The 18379-nt window shown below is 37.6% G+C and overlaps 1 protein-coding gene across 1 annotated transcript in view; it reads left to right on the forward strand.

The window, feature by feature from the left end:
- Positions 1-433: 433 nt before the first annotated feature.
- GARNL3 (GTPase activating Rap/RanGAP domain like 3) overlaps positions 434-18379 on the forward strand; it is a 35256-nt gene continuing 17310 nt past the window's right edge. The window contains exons 1-16 of the mRNA XM_053996573.1: positions 434-506; positions 2671-2740; positions 4069-4143; positions 4942-5041; positions 5478-5596; positions 6223-6287; positions 8688-8751; positions 9004-9030; positions 9405-9480; positions 10061-10159; positions 10692-10795; positions 11993-12101; positions 13411-13456; positions 15887-15993; positions 16815-16936; positions 17611-17715. Of these exons, the coding sequence (XP_053852548.1) occupies positions 451-506; positions 2671-2740; positions 4069-4143; positions 4942-5041; positions 5478-5596; positions 6223-6287; positions 8688-8751; positions 9004-9030; positions 9405-9480; positions 10061-10159; positions 10692-10795; positions 11993-12101; positions 13411-13456; positions 15887-15993; positions 16815-16936; positions 17611-17715 (1344 nt within the window). The 5' untranslated portion in view covers positions 434-450. The remainder of the gene's footprint in view (positions 507-2670; positions 2741-4068; positions 4144-4941; positions 5042-5477; positions 5597-6222; positions 6288-8687; positions 8752-9003; positions 9031-9404; positions 9481-10060; positions 10160-10691; positions 10796-11992; positions 12102-13410; positions 13457-15886; positions 15994-16814; positions 16937-17610; positions 17716-18379) is intronic.

The following is an 18379-nucleotide window of genomic DNA, read 5'->3' on the forward strand; positions in this document are numbered from 1 at the left end:
ACCGATCGACTTGGCCGTCTTGGAACTGACTAGATTCTGCTACTTGCAGGCATATCGAATAGGTGTACTTTCCATGGAAAACTCTCAGCAGATGTCTACAATGATGTTTTACCTTGACGTTTACAAAGCCGGCATTCGGGAGGGGCGGTGCTGACTAAGGTCCCTCCCCGCACAGGGGCGAAGGACCCGTTCGATCCCGTCGGGGGACTGCAGCTCCCGGCGGCGGAGGACGGACCGGTGGTTTTCAGCTCGAGACTACAACTCCCGGCAGGCGCTGCTGCCGGCGCAGCGGCTGACGCGGCGTATGAGTGGTTGGCGGGCCGGGGCGGACGCGCGGGGCCGTGCGCCGGGGTAGCGGGATGTGCGCGGGGAGCTGCCGGCGCCTCTCCCGCGCGGGACGGAGCCGCGGGAGCGACGCTGGAGGGGTGAAGCCTCCGTCTGGCCGTCCACATGGAGCTGAGCAGCGCGGAAGGGGCGTCCACCCGGTTCCTCGGCCTCACTCAGCGGTACCGGGGGCTAAGCTCGGGTGGGGCGGGGCGTGGCGCGGTGCCGACTGCCGATGGCGGAGAGGAAGGCGGTGCTTTGCTTCCGCGGACCGGGAGCTGGAGGGGCCTCCAGGGCGAGTGGGGCTGGACGCTCCCGCGGTGTGGGGCGGCCGGCCCTCGGGGTAGCGGAGCAGCAGGAGCCCCCGAGCTGCAGCCGTCTCCCTCGGGCTGCTGCAGGTGGTGTGGGCGGAGTCGGACGAGCGTCTTCAGAGTCGGTTTCGCAGCGTATTCAGCGTTGCAAGCAGATAGCGCTGGGATATCACTGGAATTACACGATTGCTGACTGCGTTGGTGCTTGTGACTCTTAAATGAGGACAGCTGGACCGATACTGACTAGTAAACATATAGATGGCAAGCCCGAGGGGCATGCAGGCTATATCCTTCTAATCGCACAGGTGCAATCTGCAAACTCACCCTCTTCTGCCACTACCTTCCCGACCCCCAAGTAAAATGCTTTCCAGTGTCGAGCTTCTGAAAGACAAAACTTGTGATTTGACACTAGGATTCAGAAACCGTCTACATTTAGACTAGCAAATGCGTTTAATTGTGCTTCGTTGTTCAACTTTCAGGACTGTTTTGTAGAAGCTTCTGTTGAAACAGGAGGAAGCTAGTCCTCTCTCCTCTTCATCATTACTGTTCATTTATACAACTGCACCTGTGTTTCCAGACAAATGGGAAAGGGAGGTGGAGTATACTGTGTAGATGCTGTACAAATGCATGTAAGCTGGTTAGTTATATTCATATTTTTAATTATTATATGAATAAAGATGCATCTGTATTGAAATACTTTGCAATGTAAGTAAATTCTAAATGATTAAGCCCAAATAATCTGAAGCACTGATGATCTAACCTCCTCAGTGCTGGCAGTTTGTATTAATAAGATGAAAACTACTCTAAAAGTGTCGTAACTGGAGCAACCGTTTTTGTTATATAGATCAGGGCTGAGGAAGGATGTAATTCAATGCAGAAAATCAATATGAACAGTTGATTTTAATCGCAGTGTATTTTTAAAATTAGCAGATGTGATATGTCAGAGAGTTGAGTACAAATCTTTGCGGTAACTGAGAATGGAGAGCCAAAGAGGCGTGCAGGTATAAGAATTCATTAGGCAGTATATGTGCTTACACAAACAGCGTGATAACGTGAATCTTACCTGTGCCTAAATTGAAGCTTAGAGGCCTAATTTTTATGAGGTTGGTGTGAGATTCTGCTTTAATTACAAGATACGAAGCAGGTGACGTGTGATATAAAGTAGCTAGGTTGAGAAGAAACAGAGATTTGCTCTTGGGTATAATTCTGATTTTTAAAGGGACTGCTAGGGTGTTTGTAATTTAGGTATGTTTTAGGTAGTTTGAATTGGGATATGAATGAGAATATTGATTGATATTAAAGCAGTCTTGTTTTAATCATTAGCTCTGATATACTCCTGTTATTTGAATTATTGAGAGTGCTGTCAGAAAAATGCTTTTGATATGAAAGGGTGTGGCTTGTGGCAAGGCAGTCTGTCTTCAAATTATTGGAATGTAGTTTTTGAAGAGGTGGTGAGTAATGTGATGCGATGGTATAAGGTTGCTAATGCGGGTGGATTTTGAACTTTGCATTCTAGAATTACTTTTGTTTGCTATCTTTGTTAAGGTGGTGGAGGGAAACCTCTGAAATGCTGTTGTTTCCTCATGCTCTTAAATTAAAGTACTGGTTTCGTTTCTCATTGTGTGTAGGCTGAAAAAAGACTGAAAAAAATCAGTAGCAACCTACTAAATATGGTCTTACTGAGTTGTATGGTGCAGTTGTTCTCTTTGAGGTGTTAAGTTTACATTTCGAACACGGTTATGAGCCACCACCTGCTTTGGAGTTCTGATTGCATCATGCCTAAGTATTTAATTTAATCATAGCTTTTGCTTCCAGTTACGATATGGGCATTTGCTTTGGGAGTAATGTGAAAGCTAGACTGTAATGGCTGCTAGAGATTGTGCATGCTGTAAGAAGTGCTCCCTGCAGCAATGAGTTTATGTTCTGTGAACCCTGTTCAGGAGAAATGATGTTTTTTTCTAATGGCAGGGTATAGCATTGCAGGAAATGTAAGGCTAGTAGACTTGTGTACACTGATGAAGCGTTTCTATTCCAGCTCCGTCTCTGAAGATCTGGGTTGCAGACGTGGAGAGTTTAGCAGAAAGCATTATGGATCTGTGGAGCTCGTAAGTATACGTAGCCCATCCTTCAGTTTATCAGCTTATAATGCAGAGCTCTAATCCTTTTCATTTCCAAATGAAGGAATTGGATCTAGTTTGGAAAATGTGCATTCTCAGCTAGACTTGAAAGGTGTAAGCTAATATAAAGTGGCTTCTGAATAGATGTATATCAGACCCGTGATAGGAGATCTTTTTACACTTACTAATTAATATTTCATTGTAACAGGAAAGGAAGCATTATATAAATACTTGTTTACCTCCAGATGGAAATTGAACCTTTTTTCCTCTTAGAAACTGAAGATGGAAAAATATTAGGGTCGTATTTAATGAAGTACTAGCAATTTTGTAAGCTATAAACTGTATACGTGTGTACATACATGTGTATGTAATTTTATATGTACGTGACTCGTAGTAGTGGGAGAGGGCTTAAAACTAAACAAACTAGTCAGAATTAGGATTTTGAAAATGGTTCCCTAGAAGCTGTCAGTTATTCTGCATTTTCCTGAAATTCAGAGAGATTAAGTTGGCACCTTGTTTTTCTCGTATATAAATTTCTTCTGCACTGTGAAAATGTATCAGCAATTAAAACAGTGTTATTCTGATTACAAGGTCATAATGAAATTACATAAATTTACTGTAGGATAATAGAAGTAGGGAGGAGTTAAGAAAATGAACTCCAGCTCTGTTACTATGGGATGAAACCACAAGTTTTCTATGAGCTATAGTTATAATTTTAAAGTTCTTGGGTAGTATATTTACTAAAGTATATGTAAATTTGGTGTAAAATAGTGGCTTAGTTGCTGGAAGTTGCATTGCGGGGAACACCAGGTATCTTTTCTTTCCATACATTCCACATAAAAGATGTGGTGTTTTAATCCAAAAATGCAAGTAAACTGTTTTCTGGTAAGAGGCTCTTTCATTCATAGTACTTAAAGTCTTTTGCTGGAAAATAAAAAGTTATTTATAAGTATTAATTCACAGTCAGTTCACATGAATGATCTCATTTCTTGGTTGTTTTTCTTAAAAATTCTGCTAGCATTTTATGAAAGTGTGTCATTTTTGGAGTACCGATGTTTAAAGGTTTTTGTTGCCCTTTCAAATTTCTAAGTGTTTCATACTTAACTTTTCTTGCTTCACGTTTTCCACAGTAGCATCTCATTCATGTCTCAGAGTTCTTACTGGGTCATTCAAAATCTTTAGTCAAATTGGTAATAGCTAGACTGGTCCCTTCTCTCTGGGGAGTCATGATGCCTGGAACAAAAAGAATTTTTTTTTGATTGCTGATCATATGGCTATTTTTGGAAACAGGACCTCTATGTTAAAATCTCTTATAGCTTATATCCAGTGATGCTGATGGAGCCATTCAAAGAGCTGGACGGTTCCGTGTGGAAAATGGCTCCTCCGGTGAGGTAAGTGCCCAAAAATACTCATACTCATAACGGAAGAAAATGATTCAGCTTCAGTTATTTTTCACCTACAAAGGATGCATTTGCAGTCATTTGCTAAGGAAGAGGACATTGAAAATTCTGACATTTTTTTTCGTTTTGGTAACATTTTTGCTCACTCAATCCTGTTAGGAGAAAAATATCTCTGAATGACGCTTCCCCAGTCTCTTCTAGTTCATCACTCTATGTATATCCTGTCCTGTTGGTACTATGATGTTCAAGCTGACCTCTGCGCTTTAAAGTTTGCTCCTTGGCGTGATGAGATTTAGCTTCATTTTTTTGAAACTTAGCTGTCTTTTGGCAGCTGTGCTTATCTTAAAATAAGGGAGAAAGAGATTGAGTGGAGCCTCGGAGAGCAATTCCCTTCATCTTTCGCTGCCAAACTCACAGTGTGATCCTGCAACTACTCCAGTGACAATTGGGGATTAATTTGGGAAGAAATGCAAAAATGAAAGCTGAAGGCATTAATTTATTTAAGTTTTAGAAATGTTTGTCTTCAAATTCCACATTGAAAGACCTTCTTTTCACTGATATTCTAAGACATTAGCCGTATGAGTGGTACAGTAGGACAAGACTTATCTACTTAGAGAGAAATTAGAAAAAAGGGTAAATGAGAGGGAGAAATTTTTATTTCAGCTACAAAGCAACTGACTTCGCAAAAATCCTTGCATTATAAGAAGCAGTGTATTTGCTTTTGTCTGTATTTTGTCCTCTTTTTTTTCACTTGGCATTTAATGTAACAGTCTCCCAATTCTATTTCAGAATACAGACTATGCTCCGGGTACATGGCACAGAACGGATGTGCATTTGGAAAACCCGGAGTATCATACGAGATGGTACTTCAAGTATTTTTTAGGGAAAGGTAAATATTTTTTTGCAGATGGATTGGAATTTGCTGCTGCTGTTTCTGTAGTTTTGAATTGTTACTATATCAATATGGAAAAAGGTATAGTGTTAATTTAGTATTAAAACATTTTCTGCCCCATACATGAAACAAGTCCTTGCTTCATGTGTTTTTAACCTGAAAACAGAGGATGGGTGTCTGTAAGGAGTGAAACGCCTGCTACCAAAAAGGGATGTTTTGAAATCCTTCTTGGCTTTGAAGCTGTACCAATCTCTTTGGATCGATTTTTTTTTTTTTTTACACATCTGTATATAAGTACGTAGTTATTTATGCAGACAATTATATACTTTTACGTATGAATGCATATGTTTACAGGTGTCTCTCTGATTCTGCACACGAGTGGGTGGGTGTGTCTTCCTTATGATTATGGTGCTGCTTGTTTTTCCTCCAACAGTTCATCAGAATTACGTAGGTACGGACGCAGAGAAGAACCCTTTCTTTCTGTCTGTTGTACTGTCTGACCAAAATAATCAGCGCATTCCTCAATACCATTCAATACTTTGGAGAAAAACAGTAAGAAACAAATACTTCTGTTCTCACTTCTGTTTATTTTGGATATGTTTATCGTATGCTCTTTCCTCTTTCTCCAGAATTCCAGTATTTATTACATATTTTAATTTCATATACTAACATATAATTCTGCCGTAGTAGATAACACTAAATTAGCAGATAACATTATACTAAACTTTTTGACAGAAATCTGTGATGTCAGATATTTTTTTAATTGTTCTCACAACTGCTGTTTTTTTTAGATATGATGCCTAAACTGTTCTTGGTTATGTCCTATGGTCAGTTTAGGCAATGGCTTTATACTGCTTTTAGGATTTTCTTGTACAATGGTAAGAAAATAGGCAGGTCTGATACTGGTTTCACTTTTTTTCCACTTAATGTCCCACAAGAGTCTTTTATCCAAGCAATTGTTTTAAAACTCTGCTGCAGGCATGTATGGTTCGCTTTCTTTTTCTTTGCAGCACCCGTGATTTTTTTTTTCTCTAAATCAGCAGTAAATATAGCTAAGTAAAATTACCTTGGTTTTCTTCCTTCTTCTTTAACTGAATTGTTTTTATTAATATTCCTATTTGAATATGCAGAAAAAGTTGGTATGTCCTGTAATATATCCTAGCTTTTCTTGTTTACAGGGTACTCAGAAAATATGTCTCCCTTACAGTCCCATAAAAACATTATCAGTGAAATCTATATTAAGGTATGTATTTACAAACAACTTATCAATTTAGATATTTGCCTGTATACCTTTTCATGTAAATCTATAAAAACCATAAAAATGGTTTTGCAAGTCTTAATTGTTGAAGGCAGCAAAAAGTGTTTTTAAAGCCTGTTCTTGACCAGACAAGGTGGAAACTTATAATGGAGAGAAATTCTTTGCACTTTTTCTTCAGCAGAGGGACAATTTTCAAGTTCATTGGAGAACAGGTACTAAATGGAACTGCAGTGACGGAGAAGAAATATCTTTAAAAATTAGACAATAAGAAGAGCTGAGGAGTAGCAGATTTTCACTGGTGGTTATTATGTGGCCCTAGTAGGGGGAAGCAAGCAGTCAAAATGCCAAGAATTATTTCTTCAGCTGATTGTCTTCATCTAGGTCTCGCTATGGGTGTATTATGCACAGTGAAGCCAAGAGAATTCCTAATTTCAGCTAGAGTTTCTATGAATGTGCTTATACTCTGCCCTGCCTCTTTAGTAGTAGAAGAGAATATAAAGTGGGCAAACCCAATGCTATTTCCATTTCTTTGAACAATTTCATCAGCTGAAGTGTCAGAGCACTGGTTTTCAAAGCATTCATTCAAATCTAATCTGCAGTTTTTACAATCTCATCACATGGTGTGTTTTCTCAAATCCCTCACAGACGATGTCATCGAATGGATCTTCTGTAAGGGTTTTAGCTTCTCTAGGAACCCGTTAAGAGTGTCTTTCACTAAACAAATAGCGTGTACCGGACAACAGAGTGGTTTGCAAGTTTTTAAAACCTGTAATCTGTATAGAGTAGGAACAAATGTCTCTTATTTGATTGAAGCTGGGCCACTGGTTAACGCTGCCGGTGCCTATGTGAAAGGAGAATTCTGGAAGCAAACCATGTGTTTTGGTGTGAAGTCATTGCCAACAGATCTGGATGTTCCTGCTACTGCATAAGATTTATGAGAGGTCCCAGACTACTGAATTTGCCAGAGAGGCTATCAGGTCTTTGAGCCTCACTTCTTAAATTTGATTTCCTGGGCTGGGGCTCTGTTTTGGAGTGTCAAGATGGTGAGTTGAAAACACTTGAGATACCTTTCATCTTCTTCATCAAATTGAGCTAGGTGCCCTCTGCGAACTCCTGTTTTGGCTCAAATAGTGTTCCTAATTGTCTGTACTGCATTCTTGACTTGCATAAGTACCTGATTTTCCATGTCTGTCCACCAGTCGCTGAAGTCACTCTTCCTAACATCCCTTTCCAACCTAGCCTCTCTCTCCAATTCACCCACAAGTGGGTATTTCGTCAGGCATCCCAGGCTGGATAAACTGTCGCCTGCTAGCTAGGGTTGTAACTCTGTGGCTAAAACACCCTGACGTGTTCCATCCTGTGATGCTCCAGTATACTGCAGAGGAAAATGGTAGGCTTGTTTCAAACTTTGTTTCTCCCAGGGTCTGTGCCACGTGTGGTCAATTGCATAAATGTCATCTCCTTTTGCCTGCTTCAGCTTGGACTGAAAACTCTTCCCTGACTTTTTTTTTTTGCTTTTACAGTCCTTGAGCCATCACTCAGACTTGATTGATAGTCCTCTGACATTTCAACCTGTTCACACCTGATGTAAATCTAGGTACAGACTGTCTCAAAGAATTTTGGTTGCATTAATAAATTTCCTTTCTCTAAATTCTTTGGAATGCTTTAGTATCTTTCAAAAGGAACTAAAGAAAATCATCTCTGCACTGCGATCGAGCATAAGCAACGGTGGAAAGACTTCACCTCTGTTATTTGCTGTGCCCCAGGCAGATTGCATTCAGAGCTCCATGACATGCTGCGCAGCTCTATAATGCTTGGGGAGGGGAAAAGGGGCATAAAACCAATAGTAATTGCTGAGGTATGAGTTAAAGAAAAAAATCTGTGAATTAGATCTTTCTGTTTATTGAGGCAGTTGGTCTTGCTTTTCATGTGAATATCTTTTCTGTTCTGCCTGTGAATCATTGCTGTGTGAATTTGGTGCTGAACTTCTCATTTTTCATTTGACTTGTCTTAAATTATTTAAGAAGAGAGACAACCTAAAAAATAGAATTGGTTACTGAGCCCTCCTAAAATGCTCACGGTGATTATGTTTAGAGCTGAAGTGAAGGGTGATGTAATAGAGCTCTGTGCTTTATAAGGAAATAAATTTAAACCTGATCTCCACACAAGGTCTTGCTAATTTCTGGTTTTAAAATACAAAAGAAGTTTAGGAAGTGTTGGAAGTTAATATTTTGGGAAAGAAATGGCAGTTCCACAAAACATTCAATTTAACAGAGACTCTTCGAACAATTCATTTTGTAACCGTTGTAACTGCAGTCAGTTGGTGGTTCAGCGTTGAAATGTGTGCTTGCACTTCTGTAAAGTGCTATTTCGTTTGCATTTCAGTGCTATGAGTCTTGATAAATTTGAGAAGAGCCCAAGAGAAATTTTTCATCCTGAGATACAAAAGGTAGGAAGTGACTTTTTTTTGTTTGGTTCTTTTTCTTTATTCTTTTCTGGAAATATAAGTAATTAAGTATAAATACTACTAGTTTGTTTCTTCCAGTAGCAGTTAATAATGATGATTGTACATAATGCTACTTAAACTGTGTTTATGCGTTGAACTGGCCATTTCAAATCAAAACTTATAAACACAAATAAAACCATCATCCTTGTAGACTTTTTAATACGAGTGTGCTAAAGATACTGTTTTTGTTTACAGGATTTATTGGTTCTTGAAGAGCAAGAGGTAAATATAAACCTAACTACTTCTAGCTCACAGACCTGTCCAGTGAATACAGCTTTGTATTTTGATGTGCTTATGATGATTTTGAAATCAATTGCTGATTACAGTAAAAAAAAATTAATGTTTTTTGAGCATGACAGCAAAAATAACTTTAAGCACCAACTTAATAATAATAGATCACCAATTTAAATTAATAATTTTATGCTACACTATAGAAGTTTAGAGATAAATTATTATGTATTAGGAGATGGTATAAAGTGTATGTTCTAATGTGTAGGATGTATACAAAGATACATACATAAAACTCCTCAGGGAAAACAAACTTTTAGGTCTTCTGTTGGAATGTCAATCATATCATACTTGGTTTTATTTCTCAGGGATCGGTGAATTTTAAATTTGGAGTCCTTTATGCTAAGGATGGTCAGCTTACAGATGACGACATGTTCAGTAATGGTGAGTTTTTCACCTTCTCCTTAATTGTTTTGTTCATTTGCATAAAAAAAAAAAAAGGCAAGATAGTGCCTACAGCTGGAAGCAGGGTGGGAGGTAATGGTTAAATGAACAGTCGTTTAGTTTGGTTTCATGTGTTGGGTGAAAAATTGTATCATAGGGCCTTCTATGTCTGTAAGAAGCCTACTGTTACAGCTTGAAAGAGAGTGAAATTTCTCTTCTAGAAATAGGCCGTGTGACATGAATGCTTAGAAAAAAGAAGCATTTGAAGGAGGTGACTCATTAACTCACTGCTTGTAGTTCTTTCACTCTTTTACAGCACGATCACATGCTCCTATGCACTTGAACGCCATTGGGCTAGCAAAAGAGATCACTGTTTAATGTCATATGATGATGCCTATTGTGCACGGTTGGGGTGCTGTTTCTGGAAAGGCAGTAGGCTTGGAAGACAGGAAAGGAAGCTAACTCAGCTGAAACTTGTGTCCTGGATGCAGGACCCATTTCCTTATTTTGGTCATTTTTAAGATATGTTCTATTACTACGGGTACGCTTTTTTGGTAACATTTCTCCCTCCCTCGTGTAGAAACTGGAAGTGAAAGCTTTCAACGATTTTTGCATCTCTTGGGTGACACAATTACTTTGAAGGGCTGGTCAGGCTACAGAGGAGGACTGGACACTAAAAGTAAGAACTCATCTAAAGCAATGAAAGGGGGGGTGGAGCTGCATTGTAAATGTTTCTTCTTATTGCGTATTGCGCATATTGTATATATTGTGGTTATGAAACAATCCCAAAACGGGCTTCCTCGTATGTGTACTAAATGCTCTACTTCACCAGGAAAGAGTCAGGTCAGCTTAAGTCACTGGTATGGAAGGCAGTTATGACAGGTATTATCAAGGCGAACGGTTTCATTTTAAGTTGGAATGAGGTGAACAATAATCTGACATGTTACTTGCTTCATGATAGAAGGACATTGTGGCTTGAAGACCTGTGTGATTTCAGGAGGGTAGGTGAAAGGTGTCGTGGGTTTTAAATGTGAATATGCAGATTAGTTGCAAACTTGCGTTTGGACTCACGCGAAACATGCGGTGTGGACATTTTCTAAAATGGATCAGACAAAAAAAGATAATAGAAGAAGATTCGGTAGAAAGACTTGAAGTATCTTCAGAAAACATATAGGAGATACTCCTCCTTAAAATGTTGCCTTCCCTTGCAGATGATACAACAGGAACCTGTTCCATCTATACAGTTTTTCAAGGGCATGAAATTATGTTCCATGTTTCAACCATGCTACCGTATTCTAGAGAAAACAAGCAGCAGGTACATGGTTCTCTTTTTTATTTCCCTATTTGTTAAATCACAAACTCCAAAACTTTGTAAGAAATAAAGGATTTCTTGTCTGTTAATATTTGAGAAATGTAAGCCTTGAGACTTTTGCACTTCTTTTCCTCGATATTCTACCTGATGCTGAAAATTTCATGATGTTTATTAGAAATAATGCATCCTATCGTCTCCGTTAAGGTAGAAAAGATATTTATGAAGAAGATCTAAATTGCTTCACTGACAAGTGATTAAGTGTGGTGTTCAGATGACTTGAAGAGCTTCACTGCTGTAATTATTACCGCAAAGGCTTTAGGAAAACTGGAAGTTAGCCTTGTGTGTGAATTGTAGGAATATTCACGTGTTTAACGCATAACTCCTGCTTGAGTAGCAATTAGTGTCGCTTGAAAGAAATTCCCCTTGTGAGCATGTTAATGTTGGTAACCGTAAAGAAGTGCTGTCACACTGCCATGCATTAACCAGGTGGGTTCTTGTTCAAATGTGCCGTCATTCATTGCTCGGGCCTTTCTTTGTATTTATGATGAAAAAAAAAACTTTATACGCACGTGTGTTTACTATACATCAGACATCATAATAATTTACCTCAATTACTTACAAATTACTTGATTTATTATTTATTATGCATTCTTACAGTAATATGGTTAGACCATATAATTAAAACTTACTTTTTCTGTTTCTATGTCAGTTTTCTCATGCTTTTTGCTTGGACTGATGACAAGATCACAAGAAAACAGAGGCCAATCAGGATATTTTTTTTTTTAAGAATAATTCAGCAACAGACTTTTCTGTCCTTTTATTTCAAGGGGTAGATTTGCTTTTTTTGGAATGCTAGAGTTTCCATGCCAGATTAGTGAATATTAATTATAGAAACTATGAGTGCTTTTCTAAACATATGCAATATCTATTCTTCTAGAACCTGCCTTGTGTGCACCATGTCGTTGCTAGGTTTACTTGCTTATAGTTTAGTAATGATTTTATATTGCCCCCAGTCATACTGACTGTAATTTTCCTGTTTGCAATTTAGTAATATCGCTTTATTATTCGGTCACAGAATTGCTAAGATACTTACTTACCTTGTAAGTCTCTTGTAAATCACTGTGTCTATCTCTTTTTTTTTTTTTTTGCCTCTTCTTTCTTTTTTTTCCTTTTTTGTTTTCCTTTTTTTTTTTTTTCCAGGTAGAAAGGAAGCGACATATTGGAAATGACATTGTCACTATCATATTTCAGGAAGGTGAAGAGTCTTCTCCGGCATTCAAGCCATCCATGATTCGCTCTCATTTTACACGTATCTTTTTCCTGACATTTTCTAATGCCTTTTTTTTTTTTTTAAGATGAATATTACTTTTAATTCTGCCCTAATTCCTCCCTGTACGCTGTTTATGGAAGTGAAAATTATTTTCATGCATTCTTGCATTCTTCACCTCCTAGCTTCTTGACTAGGAGTTTCCAAGTCTGCAACATCAAACAGTGTTTGTTAAATCCCTTAGAAGATAAGGTAAAAGCAAGAATGTGAGTTTTAAATCATTTTATTGAAAGCATTCATTTGTATCATTTCAAAAATCTAATTTTATACATTTTCAAAAAATACGAATTCATAAATATATTTCTCTTAGTTTTGTAGATTATTTTGGCATTAAATGTTGGCATTTTACTCAATATTACCTTTCAGTGTTTAGATGCTGTTTATTTTAAATATTTATGTGTTTTAGATTAGTAGTTGTCAAATTTTTCAGACCACTTGCTATACATTCTCCAGTTTTTTGACAGCCTGTGTTTTTCAGACTTCTGGTTGAAAACATTTTGAAGACTATATGATTGCAAAAACCAGCAGGCAATCTCTTGGAATTACCATGGGGTCACAGTAGTAGCAATCTGTAAACCCTAACCTGGCGTGTGGTAGACTAGATGGAATGGAATGAGGAAAAATGAATGAAAAGAAGAAAACTCTTAATTTCTGTCCATACTCTGTTGCTGAGTTTTAAAAAAGTTATCACAAAGCTTAAGACTTCCACACCTAGTTCTCAGGCAGACTAAATGTTCCTAGAACCCTCTTGCTAGGGGTGAATGAATAAAAATCTTTACATATCAAAGGAACCTAAGTACCGAGAAGAATTGTTTACCACATCAACGTAACTCTACAGTAGAGCATCAGCCTTAGTATAACTTGCACTTTAAATGATTGTCTCGTTTTTCCTATAATTCTGTTGGCTAAATTGTTTCATTGGAATCTTTTTTTGAGTGGAAGCTTTGGTAAAAGCAAAGTTCAGTATCAGTACTGCTTTATCAACGAAAAGAAGTTTTAATTGCAAATATATCAAATACAAAAAAAGACAAACTTCTATAGTATGTCTTATGCTGTGTCTGTGGTAATAGCTTGATTTTGAAACTGTTGATCAAGCAATAACATTTTTGTACAGGACCCTTTTTATAAACAGTAAAATCTGCATAGTCTAGAATTGTTTATATATTTACATTGACTTGATTAATATATTTTACCTTTATTAAATCTGCAATGTACTCCAGGAAAAGAAAAGTTTATTAAAATACATGTGAGCTTTATTAGAACTGGATTAACTTCCTTAACTATATGGCAGATATTTTTGCTTTAGTGAGATATAATAAGCAGAATGATAGTTACAGGTAGGTGCTGATTGTAACAAAGAATTTCATAATGAATTACTGATGGTTTAGAGAAAATGGGAAAACATTTTGGCAATGGGACAACTTTCTGGCATTTAGACAGGTCCACCTGTCTGTATGCCAGGAAGCCAAATGAGCTTTAGAAACTGAAGAGCAATATGGACCTGCATGCAGATGTCACTAAACTGGCTATAAGTAGCAGGTTTCTAATCATCAGAAAAATTAAATTCTGGAACAGGCATAAGCTAAGGGGGAAACCCAAAACTGGTTTTTAGATGAAATATAAAAAATGAGGAAAGATATGCTTAGAACTTTCAGACCCGGTGAGATCAATGACATAGTAAACTACGTGGATGAAAGTTAATGCACATGATGTTGTGATAGCCACGGACTACAAGTCCTTACAAATCACAGTTTGGCTGTAACTGAGCATACTAGTTGATTTTTAGGGATTTTAATAGAGTACTTGTATAGTTGAAGGTCACGTACTGAAAACCTATCAGAATCTTACGTATTACTATGTTTCTCCAGCATTCCATTGAATCTAACTCCAGAGAAGAATGATACTTCAGTTTGTGTATGTGGGTTTTTTTCCCCTGCCTCCTATTCACAGCTAAGGTTTCTTTTGGATCATGTCTGTAATGCAGTTGAGCAAAGGAATAGTTTTATTTTGCTTCAAGATCTTGTCCGCTTCCTCTTGCAAATTTGTTTAAATTGATTGTCCTCATAGCTTCTGCTTTTCAGCATTCCTAGGTTTGTGAGAAACACAAAACATGTTCATGATTCCAATGTGCAGTGAAAATGCAGTCACTTCTTTTTCTTCTTGCTTTGGGACAGAAATGTGGGCATACATCCCTCATTACCCTTTAAGAAGTGATTGTTGTCCTGATTGTAAACTGATAGTCTGTAGATGGGTTAGCCATGGTAAAATGCTTTTTATATTGCTCTTTATGTGGGGAAGGAAATGAGTTGCAGTACATAAGATAAATTAGTCTTTTTTTTATTTAAGTAACTGGCAACTTTTACTAGATCAGTCCATCTTAGTTGCTTCATTCTGCCAGTCTTGACACATCTTGGCATAGTACGTATCACATGGTATTTTTTTCCTATACGACAACCTTAGAACATTATATTTCAGCTTGCCCCAATTATGTTTCCTTAGGTCCTTTCATTGTAGGCCTGAATAGAACTTGTTCCTTCTCTTACTTTTGTGCGTGTGTGAAGACAGTCTTCCAAGCGGCCAAAATTTCAGTCAAAAGGGACAGGGGATACTCTAGGCTTTTGAGGCAAATTTGCCTTGTTTCAGATGCAATATCGCTATGAGGTCTGACACTGAATTTCTGCTTAGAATGCCTTTATATTTTATGTCACTCAAGAAGTCTATTTTTTAAAGTCAGTTTTGTTATGTCTTTCCCCGTCATAATTCCTTCTGATCTAGTCAAGGAACATTTCACACCTTTTGTAGTTTTGTTTACAACTTTTTTTTTTTTTTTACTTTTTTTTTACCTGGACATAATTAAATAGACATAGGGCATCTATGAAACTGTGTCACAAATATGTGAAACAAAAATTAGGATGATCAATAGTCATTTCATACTGTATGCAGTTCCTAAGCTTTCAAGAAAAAAGACCGTATGAAAGCATTGTGATCCATTAGACTCAATATCAGTCAGTCACTGCTGGTTTTTGGAGAAAGCAAATTCTGTCTGGTTTCTAAAATAGCAGGTATGGGTTGAATCTATAATTTTGCCACTTAACTTGCTGTGACCTGTGTCATCTGCACATGCCACTTGGAAGACTTGTCGGCAAACTATCACTTGAAATAGCCAAGAATGATTACTTATCTTAAAGAAGCTATGCCCTGATGAACAAATAAGCATGGGTTTTGTATCTGCCATTCAATATTGCTGTGCTGGATTCCTTATGGATCAAAATAACTCAGCAGGTCCAGCTGTCATGGAAGTTATTCTGACTCTGTCTTCCTCAGTGAAAATGAATTTGCTGTTCCCAAGCTATAGATTCGTATGTCATAAGCCATTGTTACTTTGAAAGCATCATATATTTCATGTGTGTGGTGAATGCATAGGGAAAGTGGAAATCTGTAAGGAGAACGTATTTTGTAGGTGAAGACCTGTTCTTTTACAGAGTTTTTCAACAGGACCATATTTTGCTAGTGCCACTAAAACTATTGCTGCATGAGTAGAACTGCGAAGTTGTTCTAATTCTATGTCCCAGTGTTTGTGTAAAAGAAGCATAACTTTGCTCTGCTGAGTAATAACAAGTGAATATTTTTTTGTTATGCCCTTTGAAATTCTAATGTAAGATACCCAGATAACAGTTTCCATTTTCTCCGATTCTGAATAATGTCCATAAAAAAGGTAGGGTTTGAATGTGACTTTCACTGTAAGTAAAGATTTGTACTTTCCATAGGCTGAAAATATTTTCAGAAGAAAGTGTTCCTCTCTTTGGGCCTCCCCTTCCATCCCCACCTGTGTTTACAAATCACCAGGAATTCAGGGATTTTGTGTTGGTGAAATGTAAGTCAGTTTTTCTTTTGCTAGAAACACTCTTTTAATAATTGTGCTAACAAATTAAAATTCATGACGCTTAAAACGTATATGCGTTTTCTTGTGTATTCTGCTGATCTGTATGCAATTATTTTTTCGCATTTGTAGCATAGTTGGGATGTCAGTGCCATCAAACTGTTACGGTCAGATTAACAAAAAAAAAATTCTCTTCTTCTCAGGCTACTAGACAGAGGCTGACTTTTGCGTTTGCAGAACGTGCAGCCGTATTTAGCTTTGCATTTTTTGTAAAGGGCTTGGGAGATCTGAAATGATTTATAATGCTGTTCATTATTTAGTAATAGAAGGTGTTAATTTAGTAGCTCTGAAAACCTGAAAATAGCATCTCTTCTGAATGTATTATTAAAGGTGCTAAAGGATGCCTATGCAGCACATTTTAATTCTGTAATCATTCAGTTCCAGTTTTCATTGACCCGTATTTGCCCTTCTAAATCAGCAAGAAAGGAATCTTTGAAAATTGACCTTGTGGATTACAATTAGACCTGACAGGAGCTTGATGGCTCATTTTGCGTATTTAAATTGTTTAGTAGTTAAATTGTCTGGCAGTTTGTCTTTAGTTTTTTTATTAGGTATTTATTCTGATGCCTTGTGGAATTCTTCTATTACTAATTTTTCTCCTTTAACTCAAGGGAGAGTTACTTAAAAAAGGCAAAAAGGAGGCAATTCTAAATTAACAGGGGCAGAGCAGGTGTTTTGGTACAGAGGCAAACTAGATTCGGTGGAGAGTCTTGAGATGCATTTACATAATGCATCTTTTTTCCATAATCTTTTAGTAATAAATGGTGAAAAAGCCACCTTGGAAACACCAACATTTTCTCAGAAACGTCAACGCACTCTAGACATGCTGATCCGCTCTTTATACCAAGACATGATGCCTGACCTGCACAAGGGAAATGTAAGTCAGAAATTTCTGCATCCCTCACATGTGCTGTCCTGTTCTAACTAGTAGCTTGAATGTTCTGTCATTTTAAAGGACTGTAATCCTAATGAGCACTGAATTGCATATGACTAAGCTAAATACCGATTATCGTATAACTTACTTTACAGTTATATGAAAGCTGACAGTCCTTTCTGGACAGGACTCTTCACCAGGTGTGAGGAGACGCATAAAAATGCCATACTTTGTGTAAGCTTACCTGCGGCAAGGGAATAGGGAATTTAGATACTATAAATACAGGCATTAGTCTCATCACCATAAAATCTGCATTTGCTCTGTTATATGTAAATTTGGATTATTCTTAACCCTGGTTAGCTATGAGGCAACTTTATTTTGGATGATGAAGACTTACTCTTGAGGTGATTCTTAACTAACTAAAAATAAGTTCTGTACTTCTAAAACTAACAAGGTGCTATTTTTTTGACCAATATTTATTTCTTTTATCTATATAGATCTGCTTAAACTTTTCTTTTTCATATATTCATGTCACATATTCATGTGGCATGATTGTACAGAACATAACAGTGGTAAACTATGACAAGTTGTAAGGTAAAGCACTGAAGGATTGGAAGAGTTGCAGTTTCTCTTCTCTGAGAAGCTGTGCAGTTAGAAAGAAACATTTTCTGTTTTAGAACATGCTTAATAGAAGATCCTTCAGTGATGTGTTACCAGAGTCCCCAAAAGCAACACGGAAAAAAGAGGAAGCTCGACAAGCAGAGTTTGTTCGGCTTGGTCAGGTAGGATCAATTTAGAAGGTATGCAGCTATGTTTACAAAGGCTGTGTCACTCCTTTCATTAGACTTTGATTACCTTGCAGTTACATCGGGATTTAATGCGGTTTTCCGTGACCAGAAATTGTTTTGTAGTGTATTGCATTATTGTGAGTTACATTAAAATAAAACATGAATAGAAGTATTTATCTGTAACACCTGAGGTATGCATGTACAAATATTTATGTCGTACATGAGTTAAATGAAGGTTGTAAAAATCGTACCTTAGGATCAAACCTGAAAGGTCTTTCCCCACTTCATGCAGCGGATGTGGATGCCTTCTCCAAGCGGAAGAGTGCTGTGTCTTTTTCTGTGCTTTGGAAAAACATAATCTTTCATGGATTTCCTCTGTGTGTTTTTTTAAAGATTGAATTTCTTAGAAAATACTCTAGACTTCTTTAGTCAGGAAGAAAATTTGCTAGTCTTTCTGTCAAATCAGAGTTTGCCACACATCTTTGAGATTGCTGACTGCAATCTTCTGTGGGATTACTAACTTTTTGATTCCGTGAAAAGTACAACTCCCGATGATTTAGATTAGTCTGCTTTGATCTGACAATTCATTGCAGCAAAAAAAAAGCCAACAGTGCCTATGCTCATCAGTTCCCCTGTCCTTTCTCACTTGTTTCTTCTT

Source organism: Vidua macroura, chromosome 21 (genome assembly GCF_024509145.1).
Source record: "Vidua macroura isolate BioBank_ID:100142 chromosome 21, ASM2450914v1, whole genome shotgun sequence".
Lineage (NCBI taxonomy): Eukaryota > Metazoa > Chordata > Aves > Passeriformes > Viduidae > Vidua > Vidua macroura.